The following is an 18,664-nucleotide window of genomic DNA, read 5'->3' on the forward strand; positions in this document are numbered from 1 at the left end:
GGTCTGAAAGGATGTAAAGACAGTTGATAACTGTGCAAGGCAGGTGAATTAATTATAGAGTTTTAGGTAAGAAAAATCGGCGTTTTCTTCTTTTTTACTTTCTAAATCTTAAAAGGTGCCTGAAGTCTCCACATTCTCTAGGCACAAGCAGCATGCTGACCTCCTCTTGGGGCACAAGTGAAGTTATTCTGAGCGATCCACAGCAGGGCAAGCATTTCTTTCCTTCCACAATCTATTAGGAAATAAGGAATTGAACACAGAACACCCCATTATTCTCAAGCGATTCCACTGACTTTCCCTCCACAACTTGAAAACTGTCCTCGCATTTTCACTATCTTTATCCAAGTAAATAACTTAATAGATAAAATATACGCTTTGCTTACATGTGAATTTTTCTCAAAATAATTTCTTAATAATCATAAAGTGAGGGCGTGTGCTTTCTTTTACATCTCATTAAAAAGAAAAAACAAACAAACAAATAGTAGAGCTGTATCCTAAATCCTTGAAGGACAGATTGAAGCGCTCCGGCTCCTCTTTAAGTTGGCAGGCGGTGGCTTCGTAGGTTTTGGAAAAAAAACAATACGAGTCATCGCGGACGAAATGGAATAGGAGACGTAGAATCTAACGGTAGTGGAAGAGAAGTAGATGATCTCTCCTTTTCCTATCGCCACTTCAGTATCTCTGGCTTTTCCTCTCTGTGCCTCCCTTAGTTTCTTTCCTTACCCCCCTTTCCCCATACCGCCCCCCCACACACACACACCCGCCCCTTCCCTCCTCCTTCCCTCGCTCACTCGTCCCCCCCCCCCCGCCCCCCCTTCTCGCGCTCGCGGAGTCTCCGCTCCGAGTTCCTGGTTGGATAATTTGGGTTAATACTAGTGAGTGAGGTTTTTGCGGCTTCAAAGGGTATTTCAAGTTTCCGGAGCTCCTCCCCTCTGCACCGTGTGACAACAACAACTCGTCCAGCCGGCAGCCTGCACTTTTCAGCTCATTTTCTCTCTGTCATTCCCCTCTCAATCTTTGATCAATGTACTTGCCAGGGAGAACCCAAGTCCTCAAACCTCCTCCTTTTCACCTTCATCTTTAACTTTGTGCTAGAGCGGGACCCACACGACAACAGCCGACCCTCCCCGCCCGCCCCCGCCCCCCCCCCCCAAACCAACCCCCGCTCCCAGCCCCCGGAGAGGACTCGCCTTTCGACTTGCGGGACACTTTTGTGCGTTTCTCTCCAGAGCGCCTCTCGCGCGCACCCCTCCTGCGCTCGCTCTTTCTTCCCCTCACCTCCTTCTCTCCCTGCGCTCCTCGTTCTCTCCCGGAGTGTTGTTGCCGCCTAGTTCCTTCTCTCCCTTCTCCCCCTCGCCCTCCCTGGGGTGTGTGGCAACTTTCCCCCTCGCTTCTCCGCCTCCGGCTCCCCTTCTATGTGACCATGGCAGTGCCGGCGGCTTTGATCCCTCCAGCCCAGCTGGTGCCCCCGCAGCCCCCGATCTCCACGTCTGCGTCCTCCTCCGGCACCACCACCTCCACCTCCTCGGCAACCTCGTCTCCGGCTCCGTCCGTCGGGCCCCCGGCGTCCTCCGGGCCAACTCTGTTCCGGGCCGAGTCCATCGCTTCGGCGGCGGCGGCGGCGGCCACAGTCCCCTCCACCGGCGGCGGCGGCAGCGGAGGCGGCGGCGGCAGCGCTGGCAACGGAGGCGGCGGCGGCGGCGGCGGCGGCGGCGGCGGCGGCGGCGGCAACTGCAACCCCAGCCTGGCGACCGCGAGCGGCGGCGGCATCAGCGCCGGCGGCGGCGGCGCCCCCAGCACCCCCATCACCGCGAGCACCGGCGGCGGCGGCGGCGGCGGCAGTAGCAGCAGCAGCAGTAGCAGCAGCAGCAGCAGCAGCAGCAGTAGCAGCAGCAGCTGCGGCCCCCTCCCTGGGAAACCCGTGTACTCGACCCCGTCCCCAGTGGAAAACACCCCCCAGAATAATGAGTGCAAAATGGTGGATCTGAGGGGGGCCAAAGTGGCTTCGTTCACGGTGGAGGGCTGCGAGCTGATCTGCCTGCCCCAGGCGTTCGACCTGTTCCTGAAGCACTTGGTGGGGGGCTTGCACACGGTCTACACCAAGCTGAAGCGGCTGGAGATCACGCCGGTGGTGTGCAATGTGGAGCAGGTCCGCATCCTGAGGGGACTGGGAGCCATCCAGCCCGGAGTGAACCGCTGCAAACTCATCTCCAGGAAGGACTTCGAGACCCTCTACAATGACTGCACCAACGCCAGGTAAAGGGGGGCGGGGGAGCCTCCGCCACCCGGGGTCCCTTCCCACCCTCCTCCTTACCCTGCCCCAGCTCCTTTCCGGATGCCGCGCGCCCCGGGGAGTGCGGCCCTCCGTGCCCTGTCCTCGGGGCTGACCGGCCGCTCCCGACCCTCAGAGAAGTTGCCACCTCGCCCAGCCCCGATCTCGTTCTTCCCGCCCGGTCCGCCCCTTGTTCGCCTGCCCACAGGGACTTGGCTGCTGGGGTACGCGGGAACCCCAAGCCTGGGGGCGGAGGGGAGGGGAGGGAAGGGAGGAGGACGGTGCCTTTCCAGGAGTCACAGTCCCTCCCCGGGCCGCCCCAGCGTCCGTGGTCCCCGTTCAGCGCGCTGCCCTTGTGCGCGCCCCCTCGGACCCGGGCTCCACCGGGAGCCCAGGGACACCGGCGGGGCTTGTCTGCGGCGCCGAGTGGTGTCCGGGGGGGCGGGGGAGGTCGTGACCCTGCCAGGCAGGGTTCGGAAAGCAGGAGGACACGCTTTGGGTGAGGGGCCGGAAAGGTCGTCTCGGGAGTGGGCCACTTGGAGGTCGGGAGGGGAAGGACCGCAGAGGCCATGGGCCCCGGGCAATCCCGGGGGACCCGCTGCGAGTTCAGCCCCAAACCCTGAAGGGAAGCCTGCCGAGGGGAGGGGTCTGTGTGTGCGCGCATGTGTGCGAGTGTCCGCGTGTGAGCGTGTGCGTGTGCAAAGCAGATAATACGTTTGCCCCGGGGCAGATGCATGAGGGCCGGCAGGTTTTCTTCCGTAAGGGGAGGTGATCCGGGGCTTGTGACTCTGGGAAGCTGAACTGGAGACCTGGGCCAGGAAGACCACAGCTCTCACTCTCTCCCTCGCTCGCTCTTTCTCAACAAACTGCCTTTTCTTTTCTTTTCTTTTCTTTTCTTTTCTTTTCTTTTCTTTTCTTTTCTTTTCTTTTCTTTTCTTTTCTTTTCTTTTCTTTTCTTTTCTCTTTTCTTTTCTTTTTTCTTTTCTTTTCTTTTCTTTTCTTTTCTTTTCTTTTCTTTTCTTTTCTTTCTCTTCTCTTCTCTTCTCTTCTCTTCTCTTCTCTTCTCTTCTCTTCTCTTCTCTTCTCTTCTCTTCTCTCTCTTCTCTCTCTTCTCTGTTTTCTCTTCTCTCTCTTAAATTTAAGGTTAGTAGCTCACGGATGAGCAGGTGCAGGCTTTGCGCTGGATGCTCTTTGGATCCCTGTACTGGAGCCTGAGTGGTGGCTTCCCCATCCCAGCAAAGCGCGCGAATCCTGGAGGCCAGAGGACCGGGAGCCCGGCCAGACCAGTTTTATGCTAATGAACGCTCACTGGGGGAGGATCTACCCAGAGGGGGCGGGAGTGGGGTAACTTGTCAGTTTCGGGGTAGAAATGGCCATTTCACCCGCTTTCACAGTTCTCTTTGTCCCCACGGTTCGCTGCGGAGCGGAAAGTTCAATTGTCAGGAGAAAGCGAGCAGGGAAAGTTGGAGCCCAGAAGCGGGAGCGTGAGAACTCCGCGCAGAATCTGCGCGGAGACTTCCATGTCCTCCCAATAAGTTTAAAGACCGGGAGAAGGAACGGAGCTTTACCCTTTTAGGGTGTGTGCCCCTTGTAGGACTAGGGAAACTGAGGTGGGAAGGAGAGAGGGGTAGGACGCGACCAGCACGAAACCGAGGTGGAAAAGCGAACTCTTTCTTGGTAGAAAAAAAAAAGACTCCTGGCTAGTGCCCCCAAGGCTATAAGACAAAAAAGATCAACTCCGATTCAACAAACGTCCCATCCTAACCTAGCCAGAAACTTTTCGAGTTTATTTACCATTATTTGCGTGTGTGTGGGGGGGGGGGGGGCGGGGGGGAATGGATGTGTGTCTGTGTTTTTGAACCTTTATTTCAACTATTTTGGGGCAGTGCTCAGAACGCGCGCGCGTGTTTACTGACGTGCGCGTGTCCAAGAGTATGGACAGGTGGCAGTAAAGATTGAGGGGGAATCTTGATCACTAAACGTCATTTACGGAGATAATTGGAGTCCTTGGACGTACAGAAGATAACACATTTGTCAAAAATCCTTTGTTACAACTATTAGAATCAGGACAGAAAATTGTTCCGGAGTTGTTATACAGAATGCTAGCTGAAATTTGAAGCCAGTTAAGATATGATTGTTATAAAATTGTCTATTCTATCCAGTAAATTGTGAAGCGCCTACTGTTTTTCTCTGTAGTAATCGAATCACTGTGCTCTGGAATCCCTCTTTGTGTCTTTCTTACAGCATGCACTGTACTAGATAATTAATGGCCATTTCACATAACACAAAAATATTGCTAGAGAAAACTTCCTTCAATGACTGCAGTGTTACAATCAATGTAAAGCAGGTAGTGTTACACCTCTTACAGTTATTCCCTTGTCGTTGTGTGTGTGTTTCTGAAATTTTTGCTTAGACTTTGAAATTGAAGTCCTCTCCACATGAATGGGGAATATTCTTAAAGTTATTGGCAACATTTCTTAGTGGGATTTTTTTTTTTTTTTCTGAGGTTAAAAATTGCTCCCTGGACTTTTACAGCCAAGATAAGTTAACTCCAGTAGAACTGTTTATCCCTTCAAAAATATATTATTAATACTCTAATATATTTCAATCACCTGGTCTTTCAATTCAATATGTTATTCTAAAACTCTCTTTCAGGTTATTTTTAAATGATACCTGGTAAGTTTGTGGACTTACTACTGCATTTTGATCTTTTATCAACTACAGTAGTTGCTGAAACCCGTTAACCTTCGAAGATGTGTAATTGCAGATATCTACCTAGGTTTTGCTAACCCTACCAATGACTAAGGAAAAAGAAAACTTATCATTGAACTCTCTTTCACCAAAATATACTGTTTATAGTGCAATGCATTATTATTTTACACGATAATTACAAGTGCTATTGTCTTATTTCTTAACTTTAAAAGTAATACCTAAAATATTTGGCATCTTGAATTTTAAAAACTAAAATTACTTTTTTTTCATTCAAGTCCAGTTTGTTAATGCCTTTGTTATTAAGATCTTTTTTCATTCACTTAAATATATTGATTTCTTTCATTCTGGTTTCTTTCTCTGGCTACTTAAGAAACTAAAGGAATAATTTATGCAGAGGATAAGAGAAATTGTACAAAAAATCAAACTCTATAAAACAGTATATGCATAGTGTATAAAAAACATTAAATTTTAGCACTTTCAGCTTTTTATAGAACATTATCTAATTATGTGTCTTGAGAGCATTCAGATACCAGGGAATCTGAGGAACCAAAATTATGTTAAAGAAAAGAAAGGTTCAAAAACTTATTCAAAGTGGCTCAGTAAGTTAGTAACAAACCTTAGGATGGGTTTAATTTGCTTGGGGCTATTGCATCAGTACGATGTCTATGAAAACTAGAATAAATGTTGGAGACTTCTGTCATTACCACAAGGAGATGAAACAGAGGCTATCACCTGCTTGATAGTAAAGCCAGTAGTAAGGGTCTCAAAACATGAAAGAAAATAGAAGGAAATATATTTAAAAGTTGTCGGAGGACCAAGTCTGACCTTGATCAGCTTCCTTCAATTATTATTTTTAAACTAAACACTAGTTGCATGAACTTGACTGTTGCAACAGAGGTCACTTAATTAACTGGTAAGCATTAAACAACAGCAAAAAAAGAAATTATGTACATGGTCATGTCTCTGTAGAAGTCAGTCTCTTATTTATAGTTTTGGGTTAGGATGCAATTTTTCTGTGACTTCAGGTTTTCAGAAGTGAATCTTCTTTATGTTATCTAAAATAGTTATTTTATTTTATTTTTTTAGTATCGCCAGAAGATGCTTTTGTCTCAGGATCTTTCAAAGCAGGTTGCGATTTTGGTACTACGTAGCCCTAGATTTGTAGTTTTAAACTTGAATAGATTCCAGTTAGTTTTATCAGATAGTCTATATGCATATAACATATGTTCACAAACAGTATTCTTTTGTCTTAAAAGTTAATACCATTCGTAGACTGCAAATCCAAAGACTTTGAAAGTCTTTTTTAGTTAAGTAGTAATATATAGATGCAGTTTTAATATAAGAAGTATAAAATGTTTTCTAAGTCTTGGCTCTATCTTTTTAATCAGTAGTTTTAATAAAGATGGCACATGGAACCAGTCTATATTTAACACTTACCCCGTTGCACACTTTTCAATGCCATGCACTTACAAACTTATGCATTCACATAGAAAGTTTCAACACAAATACAGATTTACTTCTAACAGATAATTATATTACTTGGCACAGATAAATTTAAAAATTACTTCAAATGAAGAGAGACTGTGCTTTTGAAGTTTTTGTATTACAGTTGATTAATAGCTCCTATAAAGCCTAATGTTTCTTTTTATAACATTTCAAAAAGAATATAGCATAATTAGAAGATGAAGGCCTAAACATAAAAGTTTGTTTGGTTCCACCACTTATTTCTGTATACATAAAAAATGTTAGGAAATTATAATTTAATAACTAGTATATAAATCTAAGAATATTATAACTTAGGATTTACATTGTTCAGTCAAATTATATTACAAAATATAAATTCTTGAGTTATTTGGATAATGTCTTTCAAAACTGTTGTTTTTCTTGGAGTTAACCTCCAGTAATATTATAGTTATTATTATGAAAAGTGAACATAGAAGATGGTTTACTTTTGAACTCCACAGATTATTAGCTAATGCTCTGAGACACACTGTAATTTGCACCTATGATAATTTGTTTTGTGAAGCTTCAAATATTTTTGTAGAATAAACTACATGACAAGCTTTTTTAAAGAATTCCACTACATACTTTTTTGTATTTGCATTTAATACACAATTTTAACTCTTCATTTTTTAAGTCCAAATCTGCTGCTATTTTTTGTTTAATGTACTACACTTCACAGAAGTTGCATATAAACTATTGAGGCCAATATTAGCCACTCTTTTTGCCTCACTACCTCCCCCAACCTCCTGAGATGTGACATCCAATATTGATTAAAGTCTTGGCTGGATTTGAGCATAAATCACTCTTCTCTTTGCTGATTTACCATGTGTGATTCACCCGCATAGGAAAACATAATATGCTTTATTGTTTTTCATTTGATGTTTTGTTTTCGAAATCTAAGTAGCATTTGTAAATTAGCTTAGTGTGGAACGAAGTGGTTGTTATTTTAGTAAGAATTTGCGTTTTAACTATCAAGTAGTATTATTTTATCTTTCCAAATTATTCTACAAAGTTGTTTCAGAGTTGCCTTTGTTAATCAAACGACATAATAATTTAAGTTGCATTGTATTAGAAACATAGAACATAGAATATCGTAAGAAACGTGCGAAATGAAACTCTCACAGGTGGTAAACCGTCACTTTGAATCTTTGCCTGAAGAAATACATTTGAAGTGTGCCTTCTAAATAGGTACAGGTAAGTCTAACAGATTTCACTAAACATTTTGATTTTAAGGCGTTTGTTAGTTGGTTCTCCAAAAAAGTTAAATGTTGCCTAAATTTTATCTCTCCAAGATTTCATTTTTAGATTGTTCACACACAAACAAGTTGTATCAAGTTATGTACCTTTGAATGACAGGAAATGTAAAAAATTGATATTAAGGTTTAGGTATTTAAGTATGTAATTAAGATAAAATATTTTATGTGTGAACTGTTACAAGAATAGAATGACCTTAGCAAGTGCCAGATGTGCCATTCTCTTAACTACTGAGTTACTGCATTGTGATTGGATATATATATATATATATACATATATATATATATATATATATACACACACATACACACACACACATATTAATACATACATATACGTCCTTGTCTAAATGCTGCAACATAAAAATTTTAGCTGACAATACAAGTATATTTACATTTCAGGCTTTTCGTTCATTAAGAGCCTCTTTTCCATTGTATTTGTAATGGTCAATAATTTATTTTTAATAAAGAAAACATTGCATTAAAAGCCCACCTCTAGAGTTCAGATAAGTGTAATATCAAAGACTCTGATTTGCATATATACATCTCAGGAATATCAGAGGCTCTGTGAGCCTACCTTGTGCTCAAATTCCAGTCAAAAGTAGGTTTTTGCTACATAGCTGTCGTTTAAAATAACTTTTAATTGCTGCTATTTGTTTTTTAGTATATGTCACAGTAGAAAAACCACTTTCATTAGAATAGTGTAGTTAGTTTACCAAATCATTTCTTTGTAAAACAAGAACACTAAAGGTAGGATGTTTATATTTGGCCTAATAATCAGTTATTATTAGATTAATTATGGATCACTTCATGTTGATGCACCTGTTTACTTTGAGAGGTTTTGAGACTTGTAAGACTGTGTCTACTATTTCTTATTCATGATTCACCTTATATTTAAATGTGCAAATGACTATGAATGGACTTTTCTATTTGTTATAAATTAGTCAATTAGGCAATCAATGAAAGCTCATTTTTTCCCCAAATTAATGATAGAACTAAAATTAGTGGAATAAAATAGCAGATAAATGTCATATAACATATAATATAATTACATATAGAAAATGACCCGTATCACCACTTAATCCATATTCAGGAAACTTAAACCAAGTGCATTTTATATTTCTTGTGTATTCTGATTTGGATTATATGATAACAGGATTCTAATTCATCCATTAAAAAATTCTGACGTAGATTTTTCTAAGTTGGATATTGAAATGGCCAAGGATTGAATTTGTTAAAGGTGTGGCACTGTTGCTTTTCTGAGTCAAATTAGGTTGGATTTGATCCAGGAGATCAAGCTGGGATTCTTTTGCACATTTTAATGTACATGACTTGAGTGAAAGTTGTCAAAGATAACTTACTAAACTGGAAAACTCACTATGTCATTATTTAAATGCTCTTCTATTTTGTTCTTATAGGTTTATTGAAGTGTCTAAAACAATGCAGCACAGCAACACACTGAATAGCCCATTGTTTTAAAAAAAAGTTTTAGAGAGTAATAATTAAAGAACAAAAAGAGCTTAACTGAAGCATATAAAACATATTATTAAATAAGATTAGCACAATATCTGGGATGCATTGAGTATGTAATGGGGGAAGTCAAAATTAATTACTGTGATTTGAAGAATATAAATTTAATTTAACTATAAGCAGACATATAATAATCTTGCAATGGGTTTTGAAGATAGTGTATATATTTGACACAAAATTGGGTATGTTTTTGAAGCATGATTTTCACAAAGCAATATTGAAGTAGGCAACAAAATAGATCAAATACTTTGGATTAATAACATTGAAGGATTGAGGAATGTTTTCCTTTCCTTAAAATAAATGAAGAGGTAAACAAAATATTGAAAAGTGACAGTGCCACATCTTTAAATTTGGATGGTATCAAATGTTTCTAAATAATCAGACTATCCTATCAGTCACAACAGGAAAATAGGACTTTTCTTCAAGGGAAAAGAAAGAGTACTAGCTGGAAAGTAATTATTTTACGGAAACATTTAGTAGCACTTATAGTAAATACCTGCTTATTCAGTTTAAGAAATACTAGTTATTTCTTAAATAAAGGTAATTAAAAAAGCCCTAGAATATGTTAATTAACAAATGGTTTATTATATTCACGTATCAAACAGGTGAATTAAGTTGTTAAAATCTTAAACTGAGTATATTATGGAATTTTATTAATAGCAACAGTGAATTGCTGCCTATTCATAGCCTTACATCTTAGAGACATTTTGTTTATTTATGAACCAAGCAAATCTCTGAAGGTGTAGCAAATATTCGAACCTATCACAGCTCTGCTGAAATATATTGATATATTCAATAGTAATAATTCCTATTTATATTTAAAATATAGTTTTTTTAGCTTAATTCTTGGAAAGATACTTATTTCTTTAGTCAGTTTTTAGTTTAATAGTGCCTCTGGAGTTTAACTTAATAACTTGCAACACTTTTAATTGTCACATATTTTATACTAGGATGGGTGTTCTTGTGTGTGCACCAAGTGTAAAATATCAGTATTTTAGATATTTTTTGGTGGCTATTTTTGTTTATATTGATTTTAGTCCATTTGCACTCTATGTATGTATGCTTCAATAATTATATCTTTGTTAGAAAAGCCTCTATATATCTATATGTGCATATGTATACACACACACTCACACGCACACAGAGACACACACATATTCTCACACTCACGTAGGTTTGTAGGACTTAGGGCTAGCTGTGGGAAAATAACTTACCAATAAAATTGACTTTAAATTTGCTTTTTGTAATTCATTGAAATATATAATAAAACAGAAATCAGGTTCTATTTGACTGATTGACAATGTAAAATATATTTAAAATAAATTTTATGGTAAAAGAAGTAATTTATACTTAAATATCATAAAATGTAATTATAATACACAATGTTCTAAGGTTAATAGGACAGTGATGTAAACATTTCAACATTTTCCTAGACCTTTATTTTTACAATAACTAAAATATACTTTTAATTCTCTATGAAAAATACTTATATCTGAAAATTATTTTATTTGTGTGAAATAGATATTAAACTATCAGGGACTAGAAGCTGTACATTATTGAATGACATTTAATGTGCTAGATGTCATTGCTCCATTTCTGTTAGTGGTTTATTTCATTGCTGCTTGCACTTTAGAGCAAGCATATCTTTTAAAATCAGTGGATAAATGATAGGAAAACAATTTCATAACCTAAAAAAAATGATTGCTCTTCTAAAAGATTTGCCATCAATGAGATGAGCTAGGAGTGAGGTCAGTGGGTTAATCTGCAGGTCTACATAAGGAGATGTGTATTACCACTTCTGTAGTGGACTGTAATTGTCTTTGAAAACACCTGGTAGAGGTCCAGTTAAATTGAAATCAATTACTTTCTCAATCATTTCATGGCATTTGTCAAGTCATTACATCATTGGTAAAAGTACAGGCATGTGTGCATTTTTTTTTTCTCAAAGTAGAAAGAAGCTTATGAAACAGTAATTACTGAAAAGTTTCAAAGCTCATTTAAAGCATGTAGAATAGAAAATACTATATATATTTAATGTGAAATATATTTGGTAGGAAGTTCATCTTTGCATTTATATATCTAGTAAAAACAAGCATATTTCACATTACTTTTTGCATCACCTTCTATGCACATATTTTAAAAGGAAAAAAATACAAGTGACTAACAATGGTTTCAAACCATATTATGGCTTGTGAGCTCTGGCACCTTTATTCTGACTCTCTAAGAACCCTCTGACAAGTGCACATTATAATCAAAGACGAATATATGTCTGCTGTTCACTGATTTTTTTCTTCACACCATTGACAGTCCATGCAGATTTGAACTTGTAGCCGGGAAGAGTGCTTCCATGCTTCAAATTGCCAAAAGACCCCCAGGGATAGAAACTTGACCTGCTTTTATGAAACCATAGAATTACATTTATACAAGTTACCCCTTGGGAAAGGAATGAACTGATCCCAATTCAAACGTTAATATTGGAAACTTCTGGGTCAAATTTGATTTTTTCTTTCTGTTAACACCTGTTTGGCTACCAAATCTTGCAAGTAGATATTCTTAAGAAATTAAAAAAATATATTACTCATGAATGACATTTTACGGTTAAACCAAAGTGCCATAAAAATTTTGTAGCTCTTCAGGTTTTCAGATGTCATTACGATGTCACTTTTTAAAAACAAAATAACTCACCTTTTAAATCTGCATCCTAGAGGAAAGAAGTTTAAACATACATTTGTGTAATTGCACATGAAAATATTGAATTTGTACTTTTAAAAATTAAGTTCTCTCCCCTGAAAAATCAGCCCAAATGTGGAAAGAAACTTTTTTTGGAGGTATTGTTCCTGTGATAACATTTCAGAATAAAGATTTTTATGTGAACATATTTAATTTTTCTTTTCTTTCAACATTTTAAATGGTTATATTTCTCACTTTATTTTAGGTAGACCACCTGAAAGGGTTTTAGAATGTTCCCTTTTTGCCGCTAATAGTAACAAATGAAGGTGGTCATTGATAAATTGGATACACAAAAGCCATTTTTATTTTAGTTGGATTCACTTTAGTTATGTGGACTGGCCTAAGTTGGAAAACAAGTTAATCATATCTTCACAATAAAGAGGAATTTATGTATGTAATAGTGTGGTTAATTTCTGGAATGTCAAAATGCCATATCATATTTATACATGAGTGAATAAATATAAATGGGCAGAGTTATAATATCTTTTTGTTTACAACTGAAGGTATTAAAAGACCACCATTAAATTACAGAACCTAGTTTTCCGTATACAATGACTTGCTTTCAATCTTACATATACAAAAACACTTCACAAAGCATAAAGCAACACTCATGCATATACACCCAGACTCAAATATATGCTGTTAAAATTAAGATGGTTAGCCTGGCCGGTGTGGCTCAATGGTTGAGCATTGACCTATGTACCAGGATGTCATGGTTCAATTCCTGGTCAGGGCACATGCCCAGTTTGTGGGCTTCATCCCCAGTAGGGGGCGTACAGGAGGCAACCAATCAATGATGTTTCTATCTCTCTCTCTCTCCCTTCCTCTCTGAAAAAAATAAAAATACATTTAAAAAAATTATGATGGTTAAATAATTCCATACTTGAATTTTGGAATCGAGGTTAGCAAGTTCTTTTCCCAATTTAAAATTAAAAAGAATTTCAAAGACTTTTCGCTTCATTTTTCACTTAACATGGATGAAACCATTTGGATAATTGGTTATTTCCCTAGAAATAACAAACATTAAAATTCCTAATAAGATGCTTATAATAAATCAATTATTTGGAGTTGAAAAAAAGCATTGACATTTTCTACCTTGCTTTGACACTTATTAGTTGAATGAAGTTCAACTTTAAATAAATTATTTGGATGGGTCCTACAATCACTTTGATGCCATATTTATAAAACACCAATATTTGTTTAAGTATTTCACTTAATTTGCAAGTTTGCCTCAACTAGTTTCATGGTGATCTAAATGGCTATTGCTCTTCATTTTCTCTGACTGTGATGGAGGAAGGAAAAGAGTTAGGTCACATGACTCAACCACATAATGCTGTTCTTAAAAAGACTAGTGCAGGAAAGGCAACCTATTTTGACTTTTGTGATGGTGATAACATGAAGTGTCTATGACCTCTTTTGTCTTCTGGTGACACTTTGCAGCTCTATTTCTAATAATGATTGATGGTATACCACATGAACTGAAAAAATCACCTTAAAACATCTTGCTGTAGAATGCATGAAAGAAGAAATAAAACTTTTATAGTTTAGACAAATTTATAAGTAGAATAACCCTTAACATTGCACAGAATTCTACATCATATTTAACAAAGGAAGCCTTCAGACACTAAACTAAATTTAATCTTCTTAAATATCTTTATCATCTAAATTATCCTCATAATAATCCTCTTTTTTTTTGTAGCAAGTCTAGTGAAATTGTGCATGAAATAGATACACTTTATTATGAGATTTACCTGTAAACATTGAGCCAAAAGAAAACAAACTAGATTTTTGAGCTGTTGATATTAAACTAATCTCCCAAATTCAACAGTGTGAAAATATAATTTATTTTTCTTGAAGTATTTTATTTCAGGTTCAGGAAATAAAAGGAAAATGGAGAAAATAGCTTTACTCTTTCTTTTGGGGTGTGGGTTAAATAAGGGCCCATGACAGGGATGCTGTTTGTTTTTCACAAAAGTTGTTTGTGATTTCAGGTACTCTTGGGAAATCTCTTGATCAGATTCACATCTGTTCCTGTCAAAGTGGGTGCTAAGATACCGGTCACCCAGCAACCATGTCCAAGAGGGAATTGGGCCGATAATAACTTCAAAAAGGAATGACAGATGCTAGATTAGGATGAAAGACAAAACGCATGAAAAATGAGCTTGTTAGAGTAAAAAAATTGTTCAAGCACCTTTATGCAAATTAAATGAATATTGAATATTTGCATGCAGTAATTTCTACTTTTTCATTTGATTGAAAAGAATAGAATAGTGCATTGAAACTCACAAATATGACTACTATCTTTTGTACTAACCAACATACAAAGCCAAATCTCATTTAAAAAAATCAGATTAGCCACCTGGGTTCTTATATCTCTACTAAGTATGTTACAATGTTTTTCTTATAACAGTGGTACTCTTTGGGGCAAGTTGGCTTATCTAATTTTTTCATAAACAGTCTAGTGTGAACTAAGATTATTTTAGATGAATATAAATGCATTTCTTGAGAAAGCATTTTAAAAGTAACCTTATCCTATTGTCCTTGAAATTGGTTAATGTACATTAATAAAAGATCACTCAAGATGAGTTCACACCAAAGGCACAGGCTTCTCATTGACTGGTTAAATAACAATGCATTAAAGTAAAGCAGGGTGGCATATCCGAAATGAAAAGTAGACAGAAAGATCTCTTCAAAATTTAAGATGCTTTTGGATACGCTGCTAGTTTTTCTACCGAATAGTTCACATACTAATCAGAATTTAGAAGGGCCTGAGAAAGTGTAGTGACTGAGAGAGCTTTCTGAGTCTGGTTCAGCAGTGTCTAATGTGGTCACGTAGAGAAATTGATTTTCCTCAGAAATTAATTAATTTTTCATATCGCCCTAAGCTGCAGTTAAAAAGAGTGCATACTTGTCTGTTTTCTTCCAGAAATATTGCCTAATCATATTAATACCATTGCCCCAAGGATGAAAAGATAATTGTACAAATGCATTTGGAAATATGTATCACTGAGTATTTATGATTAAATTATGCAAATGACCCAGCTCTCATCCTTTCCAGACCCAGATTGTCTAATTAGGATTGATATGCTGAATGGATGTTCCAGAATTTGAATACAAGCATGTCCAAAGAGCAGAAAATTGGAAATGACAAGGCTGCAACCCAAAGAAAAGTGTCTTTCCTTTCTAGACTTTGTTAATGTGCTGTTAGCAGTTGAGGGGTTTTCCCTCCCTTTGGCTATTTTGTGACTCATATGTCCTTATTAGAAACAAGTATGCAAAATGAATTGAACTTTACCAAATAGCATTTCATTTCTATTTGGTGCTTATTTAGAAATAATAATCCCCTGGGCATTCAAAAGAACATCACTATTAAGTTGCTTCAAACAATGTAAACTTACCCTTAATTGACTTAAAAGAAAAAACTTCCTCAGAGTTAGTATTATAGCTTTATTTCAAAGCTAGCTCTCCAAGCTTAATGCCATAGCAATGCAGTATTTTAAAAAGAATCTGCTTTTGAATCTGCAGTGCATTCATTTATTCATTCATTCATTCATTTACTTCCCCCACCTCCTTATATTTGGAGAAAACTGTTTAAGCAACAATTTTGATGAGGAAAAAAAAAGCAGCACTTTAAATGTAACAATGTTTGAGTTTTAGGTCCTCAGCAGGCTTTCTCCCTCACTGATTACACTCATTCATCTTAGATGGAGGGGTGGTGATGAGGAGCTAGGAAGGGACTGAACTGTCAGGACTCCAGCCTTTGTTAAGCAGCGGGTAGTCACTGCCTCTGAACTCCCTGGCTCCTGCTTTCCATCTGCAGGATGATGGATTGCTATGTTTAATACGTTTCAGCTTTTGTCTGTCATAGTGTGGACAGACAGTACTATCAGTGGTTTCAACAGTGATTAGGGAACCATTTCAAACCACTCCCATTGGCCAGACAGCTTCCAGGAATGTCTGGTGAAACATGCTCATTGGCACTCTGGCCATGTAGATGTGTAGTTTAACTACACATTGTACACTCACTGTTTAAACCAATGCAAAAGCCCACTGGGAGTTTTGCTAGACTATATATTCTTTTTAGGAAAAAATTACATGAGACAACATTCTAAGAACGTTTTGGGTCTCAAACTAAAATATGCTTCCCCAGTGGTCCCAAGTGAAGATAAATGTGTATTCTTTAAAGAGTAACAGCATGTGCTTAACTGGCAGGATTGTATTCCACATATTATGATGTAAGTTGTTGCTATACTCTTCAACATTGAGCCATTTAGCGGCATTGGGAGGCTAGAATGTGAGGACTATGTTAAAGCAATAAGACATGACAGGGCATGTGCCACGCTGGGATTTGTTGAGCTGTGGGGGCTTTGTGGTTCACAAGTCCAAAAAGTGAATGATTTCAACAACCCAAAAACCACTAACTACCAGCTCAATATTTTCCCTGGAGTGTCTCATTCTATTTATAAAACTGGTGCAAAGAAAATACAATTAACTAAAAGGAAAGATTCTTTTAAGCTATTAATAATATAGGCAAAGTTTTATTTGGAAAATTAGATTTACATATAAATAAATTTAATTTTATTAATTCTATTAGTATATTGTACCAAATGTAATATAAGTTATAACTAAAATTTTAAAATGTACTATAAACACGGAGTTTTAACTTTCTTAACAGGTAATTATCAAAATACTAATTTTAACTAAAATTTTAAAATGTACTATAAACACGGAGTTTTAACTTTCTTAACAGGTAATTATCAAAATACTAATTCAGCCAAAGTTTTGAAGCAAAAATATAAATCAGAAGAAGCTACTTGCATTAATAGGGAAGATTAAATACAAAGTTTAGTTAACAGCAAAAAGCTCATAAGAATAAGAACTCTAGATCCCAGATTTTATTTTTCCTTGTTGATATGGTTCTTACACTGCAAAATTTTCAGCTAAGATCTTTTCAGTAAAGGTTCCTTGTTTTAAATATGTTATTACAAATATACAAACACCCACATCACAGCAATACATTCACTTGTAAATATACAAGGAAACACACATTGTATTTCTTTTGAACCAGTTCAGTCGTTAAACTTGTTGGCGGTTTGACACTGCTGATTTAGTAATAAGGACAGGTGGTGCTGTGCCTCCTGGGAGAGTTATAAAAACATTCATATATTTTGCAGATTATCTTGTTCTTTGTTATATTTTAAGGCTTGTCTTACTGAAATAATGCTCAGCTTAAAAATTGTGTATTCATTCAGCATATTGTAAAGGAATCATTTTTCAGAGTAAAATCAAAGGTATAGCTCGCAGTATACTTCTGAACAGAAATTACATAACCGGGCTTAATTAATCTGGAGTTTTAATCAAAGCTATTCATAATTTATATAGCACATGTAGGGTGAAATAATGCACTACCCCTCAACATTTTTGTATGCATAATCATTTTAATGTGCGCTTGTCAAATCGTTAGTTGTAGAACATTGCATACTCATTTATTGCCTTCATAGTGTGGGTGGGGTGCAGGTAGGGAAGTGGCTGAAGGATAAGGAAGGGAGTGGGGGTAGCAATTAGCAGGCAGCATTCCCTGAAGTTACTGAGAAGTGTGGAATTTCTATTAAGTCAAGGGGAAATGTATGGCTGAGACCATTAGAGTTAAGGTTCCTGGCTTTGAGCTCTCAGGAGCAGATTAAATGGAAAGAAGAGGAGGTCTTGAGTGAATATTCTAAAGTAGAACTATTGCATGGATTGACCAGACCTTAGTCTGCTACATTTCTTCCCTTAGCTATTAATGCGTTTTAAGGAGTTGACAGTAGAAACTTAGGATGAAGAGCCTGGCTGAAAGACAGACCTTAAAAATAGGAAAGGAGTGCTTATACTATATAAATGCTATAGATATTTCCCCCGATAGTATAGAAAGTACAAGTGTTTGCCCATAAGTGTGTATGTTTAGGGTGTTCAGAATTGGATCTTTTGTAACATTGGGAGTGTAAGTGTGTGTGAGTGTGAGCACATGCATCTATTTATATACTGTAGGTTGCCAACTCTTATTATACACATTGTTGTTCGTATGTTTAAACACCATAATTACAAAGTAATATAAGCCATTTGTCTTACTGTGGTTAAATAAAGAAAAAAATATGTGCTAGAAACTAAATGAGCGATCTTACTGTCTGGAAATGTTTCAGAGTGAAGGAATAGTAAAATCCCCTTTAACCTACCCCATCCATCTCTAGCCACAGTGTGAGTGCACTGGCTTCCACATGTGTGCATAGCACCTCTCGTCTTAGTGTCTGGCTATTCCTGTTTGGTACATCCATAGGCAGGGGGAAATAAAGAGTCAGGTCAGAAGGTTCATCTTCTTATTTCTCAGTAGCTTCCTATAATGATTCCTCCTCTAATGAGGTGAATTACTACTGCATGAAAAAAGAGAGAGAAAGAGAGAAAAGGGTTTTGGCCATCTTAGCTAATAAATCACATTGACTGCATGGTTGATCAGATCAATTGTGCATAAATCAGTGCCTTGAAGAGTCTTAAACCAAGATTCTACAGAAGACCAATCGATCCACCAGCTTGTTGAAAGGCATGGTCTCTTGCCCATAGCAAACTGAACAGGAGCCCACAATATTGAGATTGTTAATATGCTGTCAGATGTTGAAATGAATGTTTTCAG

The 18,664-nt window shown here is 37.8% G+C and overlaps 1 protein-coding gene and 1 pseudogene across 3 annotated transcripts in view; both read left to right on the forward strand.

Moving 5' to 3' along the window:
• Window positions 1–1,423: 1,423 nt before the first annotated feature.
• The window catches only part of DACH1 (dachshund family transcription factor 1), a gene marked incomplete at both ends in the record, with an annotated part of 446,771 nt that continues 429,530 nt past the window's right edge, over window positions 1,424–18,664 (forward strand). For both annotated transcript variants that reach the window (XM_081082371.1, XM_081082370.1), the window contains one exon: window positions 1,424–2,256. In XM_081082371.1, coding sequence (XP_080938497.1) covers window positions 1,424–2,256 — 833 coding nt within the window. The remainder of the gene's footprint in view (window positions 2,257–18,664) is intronic.
• The window catches only part of LOC308511699 (small ribosomal subunit protein eS6-like), a 67,313-nt pseudogene continuing 52,290 nt past the window's right edge, over window positions 3,642–18,664 (forward strand). Inside the window, exon 1 of the transcript in view lies at window positions 3,642–3,756. The product of the transcript in view is annotated as a small ribosomal subunit protein eS6-like (transcript). The remainder of the gene's footprint in view (window positions 3,757–18,664) is intronic.

The sequence above is a fragment of the Myotis nattereri genome (genome assembly GCF_964212035.1).
Source record: "Myotis nattereri genome assembly, chromosome: 2".
Lineage (NCBI taxonomy): Eukaryota > Metazoa > Chordata > Mammalia > Chiroptera > Vespertilionidae > Myotis > Myotis nattereri.